The 22,037-nt window shown below is 58.9% G+C and overlaps 1 protein-coding gene across 4 annotated transcripts; it reads right to left on the reverse strand.

Moving 5' to 3' along the window:
• Positions 1 to 8,285: 8,285 nt before the first annotated feature.
• On the reverse strand, positions 8,286 to 21,723 carry SLC9A5 (solute carrier family 9 member A5). 4 transcript variants are annotated; one of them, XM_054200099.1, is made up of 17 exons: positions 21,547 to 21,649; positions 17,129 to 17,286; positions 16,439 to 16,741; positions 15,655 to 15,818; positions 15,279 to 15,357; positions 14,804 to 14,981; positions 14,451 to 14,671; positions 14,075 to 14,277; positions 13,436 to 13,525; positions 13,235 to 13,305; positions 12,401 to 12,530; positions 12,122 to 12,210; positions 11,843 to 11,969; positions 11,543 to 11,713; positions 10,891 to 10,960; positions 10,552 to 10,683; positions 8,286 to 10,249 (listed from the first exon to the last, which is right to left on the reverse strand). In XM_054200099.1, exons 2-17 carry the CDS (start codon positions 17,208 to 17,210, stop codon positions 9,783 to 9,785), a joined length of 2,577 nt encoding a protein of 858 aa, XP_054056074.1. In that variant the 5' UTR covers positions 17,211 to 17,286; positions 21,547 to 21,649; the 3' UTR covers positions 8,286 to 9,782. The 4 variants fall into 4 exon arrangements, with proteins under 4 accessions (XP_054056074.1, XP_054056072.1, XP_054056073.1 ...); XM_054200097.1 differs by lacking the exon at positions 17,129 to 17,286 and having other exon boundaries at positions 21,547 to 21,723; XM_054200098.1 differs by lacking the exon at positions 21,547 to 21,649 and having other exon boundaries at positions 17,129 to 21,426.
• Between the last annotated feature and the right edge of the window lie 314 nt (positions 21,724 to 22,037).

Genomic DNA, 22,037 nt, shown 5'->3' on the forward strand with positions numbered 1-22,037 from the left:
CAAGCTGAGCAACTTCGGGCTGTTCTTGGGAGGACACAAGTGCTTTCCAGGCCTTGTGAAGTGGCCACACTGCACCTGGGTTAATGCCTCTACAACAGCATCCTCCAGAGACTTCTTATGTGAAAGTCATGAATGTACCCGGTGTGGATAGGAGCAAGGCCTGGATGGAAACCAGGCCTCCTGCCCCGATCAGGCACATTCCCAATAAGCACGTTTTCCCTACAGCACACACACTCCGATATATTTCCCTGCTGGGGTGGGCCTCCCCTGTTTGGGTGCTGGGTCTCAGCATGCCAGTGCTCTGAGCACCAGGCAGCTGCACCGGTTGGCAGGACAGGACCAGCCCAGAGAGAAGACCCCAAACCCCTCCGAGAGCCTGGAACAGAAACCCATAGGACACAGAGCCTCTGCGGATGCAGACCCAGTTAGGAGAGCTTAAATCCTTTAAGAGGAGCTGCTTGTTTGTCTCCCAGGAGTTCAGGCACTGCCTCCCTTTCCTGAGGACAAAGTGCTCTTGGCTTAGAAATCCAGCTGTGGTTTCAGGACTGCTGCTTCAAAACTCACCACCATCTCTGGTTAGGGAAGGACAGATAGGCTTTCTCTGAAGAGCAGCCTAAAACTGACCTCTCTCTCTCCAGATCCCACGTATTTAATGGCACAAGACAGTCATCTGTTTACCTTCCCTGCTGGCAGTGATGTTGCATGCTATTTAGTCCCTGCGACACATGTTTACTGTACTCTCCGAGACAGTACGCTCACCTCCAAGCCAGACCTACGCCCTTCCTGCCCCAGCCCAGCAGCCACCTCTCAGCCCCTCTCCCACAAACACGGGAGACATGGAGCACAGGGTCTCACAGCTACCACAAATGCCATCCTCAGTCGCAGCTCCGAGGGCCTGCTCCTCTTTCCATGTCTGCGTGACAGAGCAAGGGTTGTGAGGACAGACAGACATCCCCTTTTCAGGCCTCTGCACCACCAGGAGCCCCCCGTCTTGTGTCCCTGCTCTGTGCCCAGCTCACACCTGAGCAACCAGCACCCACAAGATACCTGCCCAGCCCACACCAAGAGAAGCAGATACAGCCCTCAGCAGACACCCCGAGTAGGTACTAAACACCAACCGTTACCAGACAAGGGCCGGGACACACTTCTGAGCTGGAGACCCATCCCTTCTCTTCCCAAAAGCAACCTAAATCCAACTATGCCCTGCTATGAAGAGGGCTATGAGCTCTAATCACCCCATTCCAGGGGAGCGGGGACCACCCTCAGACCACTGCCTGCAGCCCCTACCCCACAGGTTGCAGAGCCAGGGCCAGCACTCAGGTCCTACCTGGAGCAGCAGCCAGGGACCGCAGCACGTCCTTCACTCTGCTCCAGGGGCTCTGAGCCCCAGGATTGCTATTCCCAAACTCCCAGCCCCTTGCAAACCCCACACTTACAGCCAGCACTTGCAGAGCCTGCGCCCAGCAGATCCCAGCAGATCCTGCAAACCATTCTCCCATGGCAGTGCCTCTCCAGAGAGAAGGAAAGCTCTCACCTGCCTGCAGTTTGCTCCTCCAGATCAGGCAGGCAGAGAAGCAGCTGGGTTAGCTCAGCACTGACTGGGGCAGAGCAGTAGCCCCAAGGTGCAGCTCCAGCTGTGGGCATGCAATCAGTGCTTTATACAGCCACATGGGCGTTCCCTGGGACCAGCTCTCAAGTTGCCTGTAGCAGCTGGGCTGCGTTGCCCACTGAACTCAGGCAGCCCCATTGTGGGTCTTCCAGGTGCTTCCCAAAGCACTCTTAATCCTGCTGGGATTTCCAGCAGGGAATGGCAACCCGCTCAGAGCCAAGCGACAGTCTTCCCTGGTGCAGGCATGGGCTTTGCCCCCATCCAGCCTTGCCCAGCTGGTAGCCAAGGGGAAAGAGCTGGTTCCTCCATCTCACAGTCTCAACAGAGCCACTCTGCAAGGCTCCAGGCTGAGGTCCGAGTCATTCTGCAGTGGGCAAACAGCAGTTTGAGGTCAGGGTCTTCTCCCCAGGGGATTCTGGAGACAAGTTTGCTGTCTGCAGATCCAGAGCACAGGAGGTGATGGGAAGGCTCCTCAGATGCCACTGGGAAGGGCTGGTTTGACAGGGATAGGAGCAGCCTGCCATGGGACATACGTAGCTGGCAATTAGAGGAGTGAACCTCAGGGAATGCCTACAGCTAGGGTGCCAGGCTGGAAGTCAAAGCAGGTGGGACACAGGGCACAGCGGGTTCCCAGAGGAGGTGGCGTGATGGGGATCATGGGTCCTACACCAGGGACCCTTCATTCACAGCGTGGGTCTGAGGGAGAGGACCCTGTGCTGGGCACAAGTATGTGACAAGCAGGCTGTGAGTGTGGTGCCAGCCAGGGTGGGTACCTCCTCTCCATGGGCTGGAGGGCACCAGCAGGAAATAATGGATTCAATCCCATCAGCAGCAATAACAACGTGTCTCCTAAAGGAGATGAGCAGCTTCCTCTCAGCCCAGCGAAGGCAGAGCGCTCATGTCTCCTGCCATGGGTCGCTCCCGCCTTCCTCTCGCTCACCCTTCTTCCATCACCGCTGCCGATCTCTCCCTCCCTGCAGAGGGATCTCTGCTCCCAGATCCCAGGGTAAGGCCAGCCACCGAGCAACCACGGGAAAGGACCAGGAGGCTTAGATCCCTCTAGCATTCACGTAGGACCCGTGCTGGCCTATTGTTAGACCGCGGCCACATCCCTCTGGAGGAACTTGGCAGTAACTGGGACGAACGGGTGAAGAGCTATGGGACTATTCCAGCTATCCCTGGAATATCCTCTCCGGGTACCCTCATTCCCTCAGCAGCCCAGCCACAGCCAGCAGTCCTTGGCTCTCTGAGTCCAGCCAGCAATTTCCTCACCACTACTGGGTCCATGCAGCTCCAAGCGCGTGTTCTTTGCTGCTTTATTTTTTTTTTCCCTTTAAAAAAGGCTTTGGTTTGGGGCCGTACTTCGCCCCGGACGAGGCAGCCCCTGCCTGTGTTTGCCGCCGGGTGGGATGAAGGTGTCCGAGGAAGAGCATGGGCTGGAGGCTCACCGAGAGCACTGGCCACACTGCGGGCTCTTCCAACAGGCAGGAGCAGGCAGCTGCCTCCACATCCCCCCCCCCCCCCCATCAGGCCAGCGGCGGGAAGCCGAGGGGAGCAGCTCTCCCCGCGGACAGCTGCTCCCCTACCACACCGAAAACGACCTCAAACTACCACATATATGTTATTTCCCGCCCCCCGCTTAAGACTACCCCTTCGTGACAAGGCCTTGAGTCCTCCTCGCCGGGCTGGGCGGCGCGGGAGGCCGCTGCGGGGAGCGCGGCCGCCATCTTGGCGCCGGGCGGGCGGGAAGGGGCGACACCCACCGGCCGGGCCGGGCAGCGGCGGCCTCCGCGGCCCCCCGGCTCCCTCAGACGGCCGGGGGAACGAGCTCATCGCGGCGGGGACGCTCCGGCACAGCCGGGCTCCAGCCCTGCACGGACACAGCCCGTAGACCCTTTGGAGGGGAGATGGTCCCCCTCACACCCCCGCCTCCTGAGGCAACAGGCCCCCGGGCCAGGGGGGACACCGCTCCCCTGATTTCTAGCAGTTTGGGGGCAGTTTGGTTGCTTTTGGTTAAGCAACACCCTACCTGGAGCTGGATTTGTAGACAAATCCAAGCGTGGTGAGGTAGCTGCTAGGCTTTCTTTACTCTTTATTGCGCTCTTTAGTCTTTGTAATTTCCTGTTTGCTTCAAACACTGCGGGGAGGCGGCGGGGGGGGGGGAATCAAACATTTATAACAATTCTGCCTGTTCCCTAGCAGGAGAACACGAAGAAGCTGGGGTCACCAGTTAACTGTTGGCCACCAGCCTCACTAACCAGCTTGCCCAGCAATCCCTTGGTCCCAGCAAACACAACCTTGTGCTCCTTCGCCAGCCAGCTGCCATCAGCCAAACCCACACCACAGCGTGTAAAAACAATATAGTTCTGGGCCTTTATAGCTGTTTCCTTTTTTTTTTTCCTTCATCTTTCTGGGGTACCTTTCCGAAGCTTTTGCCAGCTTTCTCTGTAAAGAGGAGAGCGTAGGGAGGACGACTGAAAATACACGTATCTGCACATGTATATGTGGTCGACAAGAGGCTGTTCTGGCCCTGGGAAATGGGGCTTTTCCTGAGGACACACGCAGGACCCTGAGTGTCCAGGAGAAACCTGGAGGGGGTAGCCCCTGCATCCTGTCCCAGCACCAGCCATGCCTAGAGGAGGGCTCTCCGGGCAGCTCTGGGTTCATCCAGCTGCCTCTGAGAGCCTTAGAGTCCCCAAAGCCACCGGGAACCCGCACATGGTGAGACCCCGGTGTGCGAACAGCCCGGAATCCAGCCTCCCCCCAGCCGGAGAGGAGCCAAAGCAAAGCTTTACAGAATCACAGAATCAGAGAATGGTGGGGTTGGAAGGGACCTCTGGAGATCATCCAGTCCAACGCCCTGCCAGAGCAGGGTCACCCACAGCAGGTGGCACAGGAACGCGTCCAGGCGGGTTTGGAATGTCTCCAGAGACGGAGACTCCACCACCTCTCTGGGCAGCCTGTGCCAGGGCTCTGCCACCCTCACAGGAAAGAAGTTCCTCCTCGTGCTTAGGTGGAACTTCCTATGGTCAAGTTTGTGCCCGTTCCCCCTTGTCCTGTCACGGGGCACCACTGAGAAGAGCCTGGCCCCATCCTCCTGGCACCCACCCTTTAAGCATCTATAAGCATTGATAAGATTCCCCCTCAGTCGTCTTTTACCTGGCTCTCTGACTTCAACAGCGTGGGGCTTAGCTGGGAGGCAAAGCTGGTGCACGGGCAAAGATGGCCCTGCGTCACACAGAGAGAGGGAAAGCGCAAATACCTATCTGCAGAATCCAGTCTCTATCCCACGGCAAGGAGATGGGGCACCCTGGCCTCTTCAAGCCCTTCTTGATGGGTTGCCTGCAGGCTTGGGACCACCTGTGGTTCGATGTAGACCAGACCAGACCAGCTGGGCTGGTGGCCACCTCCGAAGAGCATCCTCAGCACCCTCCCTCTCCAACTAACCCATGACAGGTTTCATTTACCTTTGGGGCAGCCTGGCTGCGCGGCGCTAAATGCCAGGAGAAGGCGAGGCGAGAGGAGCCCAGGTGGCTTCTTCAGGGATCTTTGCCTTCCCCGCGGCTGCGAGGAACAGCTCTGTCTGGCTGCAGGGAAGATCACAACTCTAGGACCTGGGGTACTCGTAAAATCAAAGCCCCCGCTGTGTCGACATCCATTCTGGCTGTTTTGCAAGAGTCCCCAGGAGAAGCAGCCCGGCCACGCTGTCCTCCAGGGCAGGGAGCCCCACAGCCGCGTTTGCTCCTCCAGGCAAAAGCAGAGAAATCTGAACCACGAAGGGGGGGTGTGGATCACCCCACCCAGCTCCTGCTGACCTCAAGATCCCACTGATCTGCTCTGTCCTCAGCCCGTCCACGCTGCAGCTTGTTCCTCTGTGCAGCCAGGGTGCGGGGAAAGCCTCCTCGCCAGCCCTGTGGCCTGGTGGGTGGCACAGCCACTGGAGAGGGTCCCCAGCTCTGCAGGGACGCTCACCGCCGGCCGCCGGCAAGGAGACACAGGCGAGCCAAGGGGCTGGCTCGACACGCGCCTGAGGGGTGCAGCGCGAAGCACAAAGGCTCTCCCATCCTGGCCGCTCTGCCCTGGAACGCAGCATGGGAACCGCTGCCCAGCACAAATCTGTTCCTCATTATCCATCCCGGCTGCCGACTGATCCCGGCTCCGTCACCAGCCGCTCGCCGTGCGGCCCTGGCCATCCTCACATCCCGTCAGCTGAGCAACTTCTGCATGACTGCACCAGCCGGCGCAGTGGGGCAGACCAGGGCCAGGGCTGGCATCCACCCCTCCAGAGGTAATGCCGGAGTGAAAATGAATTGTTCCCTTCCCCAATGGGCAAAGGAGGCTTCCAGTGAAAGCAGGAAGAAGAGATGGCTGGTTTATGTGTGGAGATCGGGAAGGCAAATGCAGGAGGATTCAGGAAAGATGTTCAGTCTGATCATATCCAGGTGAGATGGATGCCTGGACACACAGGCAGGAGCAGGAAGGACCAGAGAATGGACTGATGTGTCTCCAAAATGTGTGTACCCTGATACGATCAGTCTGAACTCCTGAATTCTCCTGCCTTCCCACTGTTCTCCATGAAAACATGAGCGTGGCCAAAGCCTCTGCCACGCTTTCTGCTTGCTGGGGCCAAGGTAGAGGTGAGAGGCTGGGCTCCCATTCAGTAGCTTCTCGCCACTTGTGAAAACATCACACAAGGGCATCAGAAGTGCTCCAGAAACAGATCAGAATGAAAAATCACGCAAGGTTTCCCATGAGTCAATAGCGCCCGTGCTGCAATGGAGAATGTGAAGGAAATTATTATTCCTCTTGACTTGGGAGCTGTGAGACACAACTGGGTACTGGCTCCACTTTGGGCCTCCCTAGGACAATGTATATATATATATATATATAAAAGAAAGACCAGCTTTAGAAAGACAAGGCAAAGAGGGGAGCTACCTACAGAGGGACACAGAGAAATCAGAGCCCAACTCTTTGCAGAGACACACCTGGAAGGACAAGAGGCAAACGGGGACAAGCTGCACCAGGGGAAATTCTTGCTGGCCATAAAGAGAAAAATCATTCTGCGCAAGAGTGGTGCAGCCATGGTGTGGTGTGGCTCTGTCACAGGGTGACATCTCCATCCTTGGGGACTTTCCAACACCAATCCATTGCCCACGGCTTGGCTCTTCCATCCAGCTGATGACCCTGTTACCAGAGCCGCCTTACATCCTCTGCTGACTTCACAAGTTCGGGTACCACGGAGAAACTGGAGGAGCCGAGCACTGGAGAAAGTAAATCGCTGTGGAAAAAAAAGTGCAGATCTAATGGCAGGCTCTAAGGAGAAGCCTGTGTGCAAAATGACGGGTCTGCGATAGTCAGGCAGCTCCGGAATGGGGTTGCTTATAATAACAGAGGGTTGTACATTCTGGGATACAGTCTGACAAGGAGCTCCTTGGGTTATGCCTTACTCTGCACTGGAGAAACAGAGGTTTGGGCACATGTGCTCATGGTTTGGCCCAGTTCTTGTGTTTTTCCACTGAAGCGCTTCAGTATTTTTAGGCTGAAAGAGACGGCTCTGTGCTATGCTGGAAGGATCAGAGCGATCCTGTGCAGGAAGGACGCTGCCTGCTATCTTTCCCTGTAAAGTGGAAATACAGAGAGTGAAGTATGAGAATAAAAACTGAGAAAACCCTGCAGGAGTGGGTGTAGTAGGAGCCACCATCCCTGGTCACAACATGGCTGGGGTCAAGGGTGGGAAGAGGAGGCTCCGAGCTGGTGGCATAGAGAGCCTGCACACACATCAGCTGCGAGGCTCAGATAAACGTGTGAGACAGCCGCAACCAGCTGCAGCATTTCCTGAAGCTGAGACATCTTACTTTTCCTCCTCTGAGGACCCGAATGCTGCAGACCCACCACTTCCAGGAAAAGAGCCTGGCCCGCGCAACTTGGTGCACTGCCAAGGCGATAATGTCTGCAGAAAACGCCGGCGCTGAGGTCCGGCACGCAGAGCACGGCTCGGCCAGCATCACTGGGTGGTGGGATATGGGACAGACAGGAAATGTCAGGAGGAGCAAGGGCTTCCAGAGGGACCAGTGCAAAGCTCTCAGGGCTAGGAAGTTGGATAGGGACCTTGCCAAAAAGGACCTGCAGGTGACGGTAGATGCCAGGTTGAATATAAGCCAAACATCCGTCTTGCGAATCAGGTAAACCACATTTACTCTCCTTGAGGAGAAGTGGGGCCAGCAGATCGAGGGAAGAGCAAAGTGAGCACACAGCAATGCAGGGAGGTTCCTGTGATGCAGAATACCCTGAAGCAGACCCATTTGAGCCATATTTTCGGCAAAGAGAGAGAGGAAGCACGGACATGGGAAGATCTGGGCTCCCAGCACTCTGCTGCTCTGCGGGCAGCTACGACAGCGGGCAGCAAGGACCTGGCTGCCTGCTGGCCTCTTGCCGGCTGCTCCCCGAGGCATGGCCTAATGACGGCTCCAAGCAAGCTTCTGTTTGGAAAGAATTTCATATTTTCCGCAAACATTATCAAAACTAGGAAATCCAGTTTGGTGCACGGAGTCTGAGAGGGGGGCTGTGGCCTTGGGTGGAGAAGAGGGACTGCAAGGGAGAACCAAAGCAGGAGCCTCAGGAACCAGGATGTGCAGAGGTTCCCAAACAGCAGAGAGAACAGACCACGACACCTGCTCCAACTCCGATTTATTGAACATTACAAAATACTCTGCATATATTTTCACATTAAAACAATATTCTTGCAAATAAGATATTAAGTCTTGAGTCATTTGTGGTGCCCATGGCTACAGAAAACACTGACCCAGCTAGAGATTTAGTATGGCCCAATATCAGAAATCAATACCAGAATAAGGCATACCAGAAATGCAAAACTATATAAAAACCTCTTAAAAACCTCATGCTCATCTGGTGGAACAGGTACAGAGCAGAACAGACTTTGCTGAGCCTTGCTGACTGTACCAGGGGGTACCGCCAGCTTGCCCCACATTGGGCTCACTCACCCAGTGCATCTAAGTGTCCCCTTGACACTTGCTGTCCCAGCACGCCCATCCAGCTGGGACAAGCAGTTATTTACCTGTTTGGGGGCACTAACAGCCCAAATCCACATTCTTCCCCAAGAGAAGCATCCCCAACCCTCCCACGTTGCCGGTGCCCAGCTGCTGTGCTGAGCTTTTGTGTGCCAAGCAGTTCTTGGGGAGGAATTCTTGGCCCTTGGGGGTCACATGAGGAATAATTCATTGCCACCGGGTCCCACCGCCCTCTCAGGAGGGACCAGGGGTAGCTGGGAGGCAGGTGGTGGGGACAGACTTTTGAAGATGCACTCAGCTCTCACCCATCACCCCTGCTCCTGATGTACATTCATACCTGCTGCTCGCTCCACTCCTCGCACCATGACCAGCCCTCCCAGCTGATGGGCCCCAGGCAACTGGAGGGACTGGGAGGTGGGCAGGATGAATGCCAAGGATGCTGTGCAGGGCAGCTGCCTCCTAGCAAAGCCAGAAAGCTGAACACCGCAGCTACTGGGAACACATCCAGACAAAAGGCGTGAGGCTGGCACAGCAGGTTGGCTGCTAGAGGAGTCCCTGTGCGTACAGGTTCACTAGTCCGGCTCCTGGTGGAGCCAAACCCCAGGAGCGCTGCTCCCAGGCCTGAGAAGGTCATGGCCTTGCCTCTGTGGTACCTCCATAACCCGTGGAACGCAGAGCTGCCATGGCAAGGAGCACATCTCTGGCCTCCTGGCTGGGCTCCATGCATGCTGTGAGGAACCACCTTGAAGTAGCCAGCACATCCACACCTCAGAGTGGCACAGCCACAACGGGATCGAGTCCGGCTGGGATCCCAGCCCTGGCAGGAACATCTCTGGCCTCCCAGCACTGTGAAGATGAGTAGGGACCAGAGAGGAAGAAAGAGGTCTGGGGTCTGTGCCTCCCTGGGTGGACGGAGGTTGGTACCTGCTGTTGCAGCATGAAGCCCAGTTATCGATCAGTTTTCCATCAGTAGATACATGGGCAAAGCCCACCCTGGAGTGCCGCTCCGGGAGGAGTACTGGCCTCTCCTGCCACTCCTGGAGTTTATGGAGACACACACAAGCTTTACAAAGCAAGACAGCAGAGCGGTCAGCGGGATGCAGCCCATCCGCAGCCCCCAGCCCCTTCCCCACCCGCAGTCTGCCTCAGAGGTGGCTCGCTCTGTTGAACATCAGCCATCTGGGCTCTGTGGTGGGCAGCATCCTGCCCTGCTCCTCCGTGGCCATCAAAGGCTGCAGCTCCTGCTGCTCAGGGCCATCTGGGCTGCTGTCGCTCTGCGACCTCCCACTCTTAGAGACATGGCTGGGGAACTGGAAGCAGGAGCTCTGCTCCGGCATCGCCTGGCTCGCAGACTGGGGTTGCTCCTCCAGCACAGGGCAGGCGAATCTCCTGTGCTGAGGTCCGCTCTCGATGCCTGGGGGGGAAGCAATGCTCTCCAGGGAAGAAATACTTTGGTTCCATGCCTTCTGCATATCCACTGGCACGATTTTGGTGGTCTCCGAGGAGACGTAAACAGTCAGATCAGCCTGGTCTCCTTTCCACGGCAGTTCCTTCTCTGCCAAGGTGGGTGATGGTGGGATGATGCAGGGGCTGGGGCAGACATCCAGGCTGCCTGGGGGTGCAGAAGGAGGGACAGTGAGAGGGATCTTGCACAGCTCTTGCTCTCTCCCTGGGCCCTGCAAACACTGCAGAACCAACAACTACCAGGTGGCCAGATGGCCCAGGGATGCAGGAGCCACCAGGAAGCCCAGGGAGGCTCTGCCGTCCTTCCAGAGCCACAGAGAAGAATAATTCTCCCATTCATGCTCTGCTGACTTTGGTTTTCCCCAGGTCAAGGTAACTTTGGTCCCCAGGTGGAGGGAAGGACAAGCCACCCAACAGCAGCCGCCCTGGCATGGGAGCCCCAGTGCCTACCAGGAGTCGTCTTTCCCTGCAGGACCTCATCAGTGGCTCGAGCGATGAATACGATCCCTTCATCGTCCTCTCTCTCTGTCTCCGAGCTATCGCTCTCCTCCTCCTCTGAGCTGACCATCACCAGGACAGGAGCTGCAGCCAGATGGAAGAAGTTGGTTTGGAGGATGGGGCACCCAGTGGGGGAAGGACTGCACTCATGGGAGAGGGACTTGGTGCTAGTGCAACCTTGGGTGCTGTCGTGTACTGAGGTGGCAGTAGGCAGGCACAGTGGGCTGCTCCACCCCACCCCACCAGGTCCCCTTGCCAGGACCTTCAAACCTCACCTGCCATCGGCCTTACCTGCCTCCTGCCAGGGGACATTTCTGTGCGTCTTCCCATTGGATGCGTCGCTGGTCAGAGAGATGTTCTTCTGTGAAGGAAGAGGGACCAGCTGGGACCTGCCTTGTGCAAACCCCCAGCCCCAACGCAGGTGGCCCTGCAAGCCAGGGTAACCCCAGGGACGCAGATTCCACCCTGGCTAGACAGCAGCTGGCAGTCAGTGGTTCCTAGTCCTTAGACATTGCATCTTCACGGCCCTACAACAAACAGCTCAGCTGCAATGGCTTCAAGAGCCTCCAAACACGAGAAGACACCTAAGGCCCGCAGTGTCACACTTCTGAGCCTGGATCTGCACCAATGTCCAGGCTACTTTATGCTGAGTGCTCTTGGAAAACAAACATGGGGCTCCTCCAGGGCTTGGGACTGCTTTGCCCAGGGAACAGACACTCCACGGCACTGGTGGCATGGTAGGGACACATGGACGTGCGACACCCGCATGCTCACACACAGCATACGCAGGACTGAGATGAGATGAACTGCTCTCCTTGCTGGCTCTGGAGCTGCCGATGCCCTGCAGCACCTCAACTAACCCCCAAAGGGCCTCACTCTCTGCAGCCTGGGGGAGGCTAAATCTCAGAGCTAGGAAGGGAGCAGGCGTTTGGGGAACACTTGCCTTTTTCCTGCCCTTTTCCTTCAGCCTAGCCTTGCTCTTGGAGGAGCAGACGTTGTGCTTTGTGGACTTGAAGGTCTCCAGCCGCCTCTTCATGTTCTGCCGGAAGATTTCTTTATCTTGGCGCTCTTGTTTATCTGGAGAGATGAAGTGACGGCTGTAGCTGGCCTTGTACTGGCCGAGGGAGAGGCAAAGAGACACAGGGTGAGCAGCTGGCCCCATGGAGCATCCTCCATCCCTGCTCCTCTTGCGGGGGCTGCTACCCTCGGGGTGAGCCGCACACCACGGCCAGGGAGTGCTCACCCGCCGGCGGGGCTTGTAGAGGCTCCCTCGCAGCACATGGTGCATGGCAGCGTCCTCCTTGTCCCGGCGGCTCCGCACCGTGTCAATCACCTGTAGGTCCAGGCATGCGCCGCTCCCGCTCTCCCTCCTGGGGGGAAGATGGAGATGGAGATGCTGGGCTCCATGCCTGCACCCTACCAGCCCCCTGCCAACCCTGGCACAACCCACCCCCAGGGAAAGGGTTGGCTGGGGGGGTCCAGCAGGGTCTGCCCCGGAGCTTGGAGGGATGCTCATACTCACAGGAGGTTTGTGACCGACGACTCCGACATGGACGTGCGGCTGGGCATAGAGGGCAGTGCCAGCTTGGCAGCCGAGAGCACGTGGCCACCCTGGGAGGTTGGGAAGGCAAGGCTGGCAGCAAGGCAGCAAGGACCCAGCTGGGTTGTGAGGGTCCCCATTGCCTGGCCAGAGGGGACACGGCGTGGCCATACACGGGGTAGACCACCACCGAGGCCAGACGAGGCCAGCCAGCTCCTGTCGGGGCCATCCCACCACCCATCCCTTACCACGTGCCCTGACCTGGTCGACGAAGCTGATAGCATCACGGATGTTCAGCTTGTAGTAAACATCCCAGATCTCATCCCGCAGCCTGTAGGCAGATTTCCGCATCAGGAGCTGGCTCAGATACTTCTTGTCGAACTGTTCCCACCTACCACGAGATGAAGACATGGGCGGTTTAGCTCCCACGGGGTACCACAGCCAGGCACCCCCTGCCCACACAAGGTTGAAAGTGTCCAAAGCATGGCGAGAGTAGGCTAGACCCAGGGACATGCTGCCAGGGAGGGCAGGAGGGGAGGGGACACGCTGACCCTTCGTCCCTGCCCAAGGGGAAGCCGGAGACCGGCGGGTCTGCAGGAGGTGATGGGAGTGAGACTGGGGCCGGCACGGCTGCCCCGCTGGAGCACTTCCCCTCCAGGAAACCAGCTTTTCTCATCCTTTTCCTGTCGCCGTACTGTGGATAAACACTGCTCAGGCTTTAACAGGGCTGTTCCCTCCTCAGCGCCCAGGGCAGCTCCATCCGTGGGGAGGCACAGGGCCATTGCCACCACCACGGACACCCCACAGGCCCCCAGCAGCTCCAGCATGGGCAAGCAATGCCAGCTGTCGCAGCATCTCCAGCTGCATTTGCCTGACGCCTCTCTGGGATGCTTTTTGGACCTCGGTCTGCTGCAGAGCAGCAGCCAGATGGTCCCCCTTCCAGACGGACTGAAGGACAGCATACAGCCTTCCTAGTCCTGCTGCTCTGCCTACAGCAGGGGTGTCCTCCAGCGGGGACCCTGCCATGTCCCCATGGCTGGCACATGTCCCCCGTCCACCTGATGGCCAGCAGAGGATCCTGGCTAAGACACTCACTTGTCCCGCCAGTAATGGTAGCCGTGGTGCCCCACAATGTCTTCCACCGCTGCCAGGATGTGGTCAAAGGCCTTGAGCGAGGAGAAGAGGGTGAGAGCAGTGGCAAGGGTGCGGGTGCCCCGGGGGTGCCAAGGCCGTGCATCGCCCTCGCCCAGCCCCAGCAGCGCAGGGAGCCAGGCAGCCCCCGGTGCCAGCACCTACGTGTTCATGCAGCTCCTCGTTCAGCGTGGGCTTGTGGTGGTCACTGCGCTTCACCTTCAGCCACGTCACCAGGGGTTTGATGGTGAGGCCCTAGAATGGCAGGAGAAGGCAAGGGAAAGACTGGAAGGATAAGAAGGTGTGTGGCTGGGGCATGGGGAGCAGAAGCAGCAGGAAGTGACCAGGGACAGCACACCCCTACCAACCCATCTCCCTGCACCCAGGACCTGGGCGATGGTCCTGTGTCCCGGCAGGCAGCAACCATGTTGTACCCCCCCAGCCCCCTTCCCCTAAGCTCACATTCATCCGCCATGGACCTCCCCTTCTGGGGGCGCAGGAAGCCCAGAGCCATGGGCCATCAGCAGCTTTTAAGAAAAACAGCCTGGCCAGGCACACACTGTTCCTGCTTTCAGACCCAGTCCCAGAACAAGACGCCAAAACAGAAAGAACGTGGGCCGTGGCCTTGCCATCGTGACAGCTGCCACGGCAGTCCATCATACCAACCTGGTGGTGCCAGGTGGCACCAAGGACCAAAGGTGACTTGAAAAGAGGTACTTCCCCCAAGCACACGTGCCCAAGTGCCCGTCTGGCCCCCCTGGTGAGCTCTGGGCAAGAGGAGGAGGGCACGGTGCCCACCCTCACCTGCACAATGACAGTGAAGAACACCACCACGATGGTCGTTGCCACAAAGTAGTCCTTGGCTTTCACCTTCTCCCTGTCCAGCAGGATGACCAGGGCAAAAGCCACTGCTCCACGGAGGCCGCCGTATGACATGACCACCTGGTCGATCCTGTCCAGGGGGATGAGGCGGAAGCGGTTGAGCACGCAGGTCTGGAGGACAACACCTAGGGAAGGAGAAGGAGAGCACAGGATGCCGTCAGAGCCCTGCGTGCTCCTGGAGAATGGGACAAAACCCCAGCCAGGAGCCATGGCTGGACTCATGTCCCAGCCTTTCTTGGGGAATACCACTTTTTGGCATGAAAAGGGCTGGGTCAGAAGCACAGCAGGACAGACTGACCCACAGCTCTGAACAGCAGGATAAAGAACAGGGTGCCCAGCACCAGCGCTGTGTCCCATGCCCACTTGGAGGTGTCCACAGCCGAGATGCCCAGAAACATGAAGATGATGGTCTCTGAACTGCTGGCCAGTGTCTTCATGGTGTACTTGACTGTTGTGCGGGATTTCTGGGAGATGTTGGCTTCCACGTACTTCTTGCAGCAGATCCCACAGAAGGTGACTCTGCAGAGGGGCAGAAGGAGCCGGCATGACCCTACAGGTGGGATGAGGAGTGGGTCTGCTCACCACCTCTTGCTGCCCAGCACTGCACCCCTGATTTCCTGGATGCCTCCCTGGGGACACCCTGGTACTCACGCCAGGATGGAGGAGAGCGAGACCATCTCAGCAGCGAGGTACGCGACGTAAGCCAGGAGGAAGACGAAGAGCGGCTCAATGATGCGCACACGCTTGGTGAACCGCGTGATGAGGGCCAGGAGGAAGGCAAAGAGCAGCCCCACGGCTGTGCCCCCAAGGCTGACCAGGAAGAAGGAGGCTGGTGGGGAGAAGACTTGTTTACACCTTTGGGACTCACCATGAGTGAGTGAGCCCAGATCCTGTGCCCCATGGCCATGCTGGGCTGGGCTGGCCAAGCTCCATGCTCCCACCTATGTCCCCAACAAAGCATCCCATAGTGATGGCCAGCATATGCCCGCTCCAGATGACAGGTGGGATGGAGATGACAGAACTGTGGTGCTCAGTGCCCACCCTACAGTACGACAGCGCCCGTGCTCACCCCCTACAATTCTACACCAGAGGAAGAGTTGGAGGGGCTGGTGGGGCACATACTCACCTACCCCCTTCACGTAGTCGGTGGCATGGATGTGTGCTGGACCCAGCTCCACAAAAGAGTTGAAGACCTTGTACAGCACCTGCAGGCAAGGCAAATCCCTTGGGGAAGGCAGGGTATTGCCCTGCCTTGAGAGGGGCAGCCCCTGCGGGCAGGATGGACCCTACAGAAGAGGCATTGCCTGCCCCATATCTGCCAGGTGACACAACTCATCTCGGCAGGCAAAGTCCCCCAAGGCCAGGAGAGTGGACCCAGAGAGCACAGCATGGGTCTGCCCCTGGCTTAGGGATGTCACCTGCATCCTCTGCCCATCCTGAGAGACACCAGTACCCTGGCCCATGTCAGGCTCCACTTTAAAGTCCCCCAGGCTCCAACTCACCACGGTGACAGCATCATTCAGGAGGGACTCGCCAAACACGATGATGAAGAGGGTCTCATTTACATGGACCTCTTCAAAGACAGCCAGCACTGCCACGGGGTCCACAGCCGAGATGAGGCTGCCGAAGAGCAGGAAATCCATCAGCCCAGCTTTGACGCCTGGATCTGCTAGGACAGAAGAACCAATTCAGGCAGATCATCTGCCTCAGAGCCCAGATCACCAGGCTGAGACAAGCCTGCCCCGCATCTGCTCCCAGTCACTTGGCCACAGCATTACAGACCTCAGAGATCCCCCAGGCGAAGTGGGGCTCATCACATCCTCACTGCAAGATGAGGGGAGCAGGATTTGGATGTCCCTCTTGGCACCCAGGTGCCTCACTGCTCCTCTGGCAGGTATGCACTCAAGGAGGCTCCGCAGCCCCACCTGAGGTCCAGGCATCAAGCAGTTCCTTGGGGCTCAGGAGAGCTCCAAACATGGCCCAGGCCAGCCAGGGCCAGTGGCTCCAGCCAAGGACAGGGAACACGACAGCGAGTGAGCAAAGCTAGCCAAGGTCGGCGACAAAAATAGCAAAGACATGAGTCAGCCCAGTGCTGATCCCATTTGTCCTGCGCGCTTGTTGGTCCTGCCAGAGCACCATTCCCAGGATGCCAGGACCCTGCTCCTGCTATGCTTCCTGGGAATCCACAGCAGGGCCGGGCAATGGGCTCTGACCTTGGGGGTGCTTTGCACCCTCAAACCCATCTTTTGGGGATGCGGTCCAAGCTGGGCAGCCCTGTGCACCCACCCATGAGCCCGGCCCGGTGCAGCCCCCAGAGCGCAGTGCCGGTAGTGAAGGAGTTCCAGAGCGTGCCCACCACCGCGTAGGTGAGGATGGCACCAATGTTGTCGAAGAACAGCCGGCTGGGCATGAAGTAGCCTGAGTCGAGGACGATGGGGGGCAGAAGGAAGAGGAAGAACATGTTGGGCTCCAGCTGGTACTCGGCTTTCTTCGCCACGGCCAACACGATGCCCCCCAGGCCCAGGCCCAGCAGGATGAGGAGGCAGCTCTCCGGGACGACGGACGTCACCTTCCTTGACAGATGGAAAACTCGAAGGAAAGGAAGAATGAGAGCATCAGCCAAACAAGTACATGGACAGAGCATCCCAGATCCACAAGCCACACAGAAGGGTTGGCTGATGCATGACGGACCCCAGGGTGGACAAGGGAACACCTAAGGCTGCTTTGTGGCCATGTGTGGGCAGAAGATGTTCCAGCTAGCTCCCAGGTCAGGATTTCAGGTCCCTGACTCTTTGAGATCTCCCTCTCCTCCCCAGCCACTATCTAATTAGCTATGCAGACGAGCATTTTGCTTTTATTGGCCTCTGGTATCTGCATTTAAAGAATAAAAGCAGCCAGCGAGCATATTCATGGTGTCACAAGCAATGCCAGCTGCTTGTTCGAGCGAAGGCATCCAGGTTCACCGGGACACGTTACCCAGCTCAGAGACGAGGATGCTCAGCCCTGGTGACGGGGTGACCTTGGTTGCAGCCGTCTGAGGAAGCAGACGGAGCAGCATGCAAAGCACTGCAGCATGAGGCAGTCGGCCGGTCTCCGTGCGGGAGCACAACCTTCCTCAGCACCGGCTAACCTACCTGCATGCAAAAAACAGGCGCGCAGGAGCTGCAGATTTAGCGATGCTTTGAATAATCAGCTTATTCCGTGCGAGGTTTGGAGCAAATCTTAAACTGCCGTGGAACAGGGTGTATTTTTTTTTGAGCAAGGAGAGTATGCCCTGGTATTCATCCATCAGCAATGTGGCAATGAGCCTGCAGCTCAGGCACGAGCCAGCGGGATGTCACGCCAGCCAGAACAAGGGAATCGCTCCTCCAGGCAGCCTTGTCGCCAAGGCCAGGGCATCCAAATCATTCCAGCTTCCAGGTGGGCAACGCCCCGTCCCTGCACATTTCTCCTCCCTGGCACAGGGTGCTGTATTTTTCCTAACCCCCCCACAGGGCAGTGCTTGAGGAAAGGCTGTCAAGGGTCACAGCAGTTTTGGCCCTCCCCCCGCCATTGTTGAGTTCTGCCATCACTTGTGATGTCCAGCCCAGTTCTGTAGCATGACTTGGCCGTGAGACGAAGAAACCTTCTGCTGGGGAGTGGGTTCCTCCAGGCACTTCCAGAGCCACCTCTGTCCTTGAGCACCCCACAGGTAGAAGGGACATCAGAGCAGCCTCTGAGCTGTCACTTGGCTGCAAGCCCAGCCCTGCTGCCAAACCCCAGGCCCTAAAGTCCTTTAGCTGGATTGAAGGTCCCCATTGCTTGTGCCAAGTCATCCCACCAGAAGGAAAGCTGTGCTATGGTCACACATCAACCTGTAGGTCACTTGACTTCTTCCCTCCTTAGGATCCCCCACGGACAGATCACAGCCCTGCCGAGCCCAAGGGCCTGTCTCCAGTGGCACAGACCTGGAGAGGAGCCCAGGAACAGGCAGTGCTTCATTAGTTGGCTTCCATATCTCTCTGCCCTTGTCATTCTCCTCTGAACCTCTCCCAGTCCTGCTCTACCCTTTCTGGAACCAGTCCCAGTGTCCCTGAGATGCGGCCACCCTGGGCGCTGAGGTCATGGACTCCTGATATTCTTCCTTTCTCCTTTCCTAGAACCTTAGTTCATTTGCTTTCCTTCACTGCAGCCAAGCACTGAATTAGATGATAACTCAATGTCAAAGATCTGGTTCCTAACCAGAGACGACATCTTTGAGCTCACCACCAAACGGGCAGGCAAAGGGATGCTTCTCCCCTCATTGAGACCTTCACAGTGACCTGTGCTGCTCCTTGGCACAGTAAACCCTATCCATGCCATCCTGGCGAGCCCCGGCACTGCTCCCCTGCGGTAATGCACTGGGAACACTGCCACAGCCAGCAGAATGGTGAGCACCGGGGCGGTGTGACCTGCAATTCCATCACCAACCACCTCAAGGGGAAAGAGGTGCAGGGCACCCAGGGCCAACCTTCTGCCGTATTTCTGCAGCCAAGGGCCCTGGCCGCAGGGGAGGGCTAAGGGCCACCCTCACCCCCCGCCGCCTCTGCTCACTGCCAAGGGCCGCGATTCAGCCACAGAGGCGGTGGCAATACAGACTCTACAGCCTTCCAAGCAAACTCACTGCCTGGAGAAGGGCTGACCGAGCTCCAGCCCAACCAAATTCCTGCTAAATGACCGCAGAAGCCGCGGGGAGAGCCCTGTTCACCCCACACAAGGCCGGCGAAGGCAGTGCTGGTGGGTGAAAGGCACTTGCTCAGCGCCTGCGGCAGGTTGCGAAACCACTTCCCACCCACGGGAACAAAGCTCTGAAGTTTTTCAAGAAAGGAACGAGGCGTCCAGCCCCTTTCTGCGCACTCGGGAGCATTGCCAAGATCCCTGCTCCCTGCTCCAGCAACCCATCTGCACTCCCCGTGCTGCGGAGGTATGTCCTTGGCTGGCTGGAGAGACCCAGGAGAGCCCCCAGAGATGCTATGGGGACACAGGGACACGGCTCCTGGCTGTCACCCATCTTTCTTTCCCCCAAGCCAAAAACTTGGGCAAAGAAGGGAGCAGCATCGATGGGAAAGACCCTGCTTGTCCCGAAATCCCCTGGCTGAGGGGGGATGCTGCCACTCTCCCGAGCAAATGGCAGCACACGAGCTCCTCTGTGCTGCAGGGGAGCAGCCAGCGGGGATGGGTGGAACAAGCTCTAATTTTACACGCGCCAGTCAAGAATTTCAGCGTTAAAGGTTCCCACAGCAACAGTAACTTAGCCACATGTGAATTAACTTCAGAACCATAATCCACACTCAGGCATCCATAATACAGCATTCGCCATTGGGAAGACTCAGGGCCAAAACCTCCTCTGCTGCTTGAGAAACGGCAAAATACCTAAACCAAGACACAAGGAGCTGGGGACAGAGCTGATGATGCGAGGAGAGAGGGTTGCGACCCGTGAGGATGCCGCTGGGCTGAGAAACATCCGTTTGCTAGCAAATCTCCGCCCACGGGCCAGCTGTGGGTGAGGAGCATGTTTGGGGCAACCTTCTTCCCTTCTCTCTTCCCCACATCCCCTTCAAGCAGACCTGTGCTCTGACCAAATACGGAAAAGGCAGCAAAGCCCCCTCGCTGTGCAGGAAGGCAACACCCAAGCCAGTTTGTCCCCGCCCTGGGTGTTTGCAGGCTCAGGGGCACCCTGGCATCGTGACCGACTGTGAGAACAGAGCCCGCAGTGTCACTTCCCCATCACCCGGCCGCGAGGCCGCTTCCTCCCCTGCAGTCACAGGGCTGTGAGCTGGCAGCCCAGCGCCGCAACCGCCACCGCTCCTCTGCTCCAGCCTACACCAGGCATCCACAGCCCCGCTCCGCTCCCCGACACCCCCCGGCTCCATCTCCTCCATGGGCTCCCGTGCGCCCTGGGAACCGCGTGTGCTACCTCTGGGGACCCCCCCCGCCAGGGTGCTGCCCACAGCCCTGTCTCCAAGTCTGGGCTGCGAGTATCCATCGGACCCATCGGATGCGTTGAGACAGGCAGCCCAGAGCTACCCACCACCGGGGTTGTGCCACCCAGAGGGACAGGGAGGGTGGCCATCAGCTCTCCTCAGGCCTGGGAGAGCATGGCAGGGCTCGGGGGCAAAGGGGAGCACATCAAGGGAAACCCGCACTGGGAGCAGCTCCGAGGAGACATTTGAGAGAAGAAAATAAAAGCCAGGGAAAAGAATTGTCTCTCTGATCTTCTGCAGGTAGGAGGGACGCGCTCGGCAGCTGGAGGTGGCACAGCTGCAGACAGAGGGTTGGATTTTTAAGCTCACAACGCCCTTTAATTCATTCCTCGCGATGCTTTAGGTCTCCCTTGCAAGAAGGCCAAGGAAAGACAGGAGCATGAGGTCCGCGGCACTGGTTTCGATGGCACTTGGGACAGGCAGAGGGCAGCTGGTGGTCACAGCTGTAGCTGTCCCTTGTGTACCAAGAGCTACTGCTGGTCCCCAGCTGCTTGGAGACTCCCCTGGCTACCTCCAAACCCATATTTCTTGAGCCAGCTCCAAACTAAGAGGGTGCCCATGCCCCCACAATGGGGGCTGTGCCCACAGCGGGGCCCCCCAAGGAGGAAACCTGCCTCAAGGTCACAGTCTCATCCCCTGGGCCCAGCAGGGACACCACTGGGGACCAGCCCCTGGGGACTCTGCTGGGCACCCGCACACAGGTGTCCCCTCCGCATCACCCAGGGTGCTGGTGGGGGGCACAGCCCTGTGGCAGCTCACACACATCCTCCTTGCGCCTCCCCACGCGGCCTCCTGCAGCAGAGCCATCCCCCGCCTGCCTGGTCCTGTGCTGGGGAGCAGGAAAGCCCAAGGCCATGCGGATCTGGGGTGACCCACCGGAGGGGACCACAGGCACGGACCTGTCGCCAGCCCTTCCCAGGCCTGGGGGGATCACACAGCATCCAGCCCTGATGGTGGCATGTGCAGTGCCAGCCTTTGGGGCATGGGACATCCTTGCCGGACATCTCTGCTCAGCTCCTCTTCTCCTCCTGAACCCTCCCTCCTCTGCACCCACCCGTCCATCCCTCACGGGGAAAAAGGGACCAGGCCCCCGCATTGTCCCTCAGGCTGTACCTTCACCTTGCCACCTCTTGCCATCCCATGGAAGGGGATGGAGAAGGCGGTGGTGGGGTCGCACCAAGCCACCGCAGCCCAGCTGGGGATGGTGACCAGCCGGGCTCTGGCCATTTGTCCCCATGACCCGTGTCCTGGCGTGTGGTGGCACCCCTCGCCCCCGCATGCCCCCACGCCCGCCGAGGGTGCCGCATCCCACCCTGCCTGCCCCGGGGGCGAGCCCGGGGGACCGGGGAAGGGGGGGGGGGGGGGGCGGGGAGGCGGACGGGACACACTCACCGATCTTGGCCAGGCTGGCCACCAGGATCCAGGCGGCCACCAGGCAGGGCGCCTGCACCTCCCGCCACTGCCACCGCAGCAGCTCGGCGCCCTCCGGGGCGGCGGGGCCGGGGGAGGCCGCCGGGGGCTGCATGGCTCCCCGCCGCTCCCCGCCGCTCCCCGCCGCTCCGCCGCGATACCGGCCCCCGCCCGCGTCACGGGCACGTGGGGACGCGCCGGCCCGGCCCCCCCCCCAACACGGCCCACGCCACCGGCTCCGCCCGCCGCATCCCGCCCCGCCCGAGGCCGGCCCCTCTCCCCCCCCCCCCACCTCCGGGTCCCCCGGTGCTGCCCCGGGTCCTCTGCATCTGCCCCGGGGCCCGGCACCGCCCCTGCATCCCCCTCCACCCCAGCGCACCTGCACCCTCCCGGTTCCACCGCCGTCCCCCTGCGCATGCCCCGGGCCACCCTGCATCATCCTGGTGCCCCCTGCCCCGTACCAGTCCCCTGGA

The sequence above is a fragment of the Rissa tridactyla genome, chromosome 4, assembly GCF_028500815.1.
Source record: "Rissa tridactyla isolate bRisTri1 chromosome 4, bRisTri1.patW.cur.20221130, whole genome shotgun sequence".
In the NCBI taxonomy this organism is placed as follows: domain Eukaryota; kingdom Metazoa; phylum Chordata; class Aves; order Charadriiformes; family Laridae; genus Rissa; species Rissa tridactyla.

Bases quoted from the DNA above. Each gene is read 5' to 3' on its own strand.
- SLC9A5 (XM_054200097.1), bottom strand. From the start codon at position 21,679: ATGCAGCCCCCGGCGGCCTCCCCCGGCCCCGCCGCCCCGGAGGGCGCC. The intron at 14,672-14,803 runs GTGAGTACCAGG...GCCCCTCTGCAG, and splicing joins TCGCTCTCCTCCATCCTGGC to AGTCACCTTCTGTGGGATCT. The intron at 10,684-10,890 runs GTAAGGCCGATG...ATCTGGCTGCAG, and splicing joins TGTCCCCTGGCAGGAGGCAG to CTCCTGTCCTGGTGATGGTC.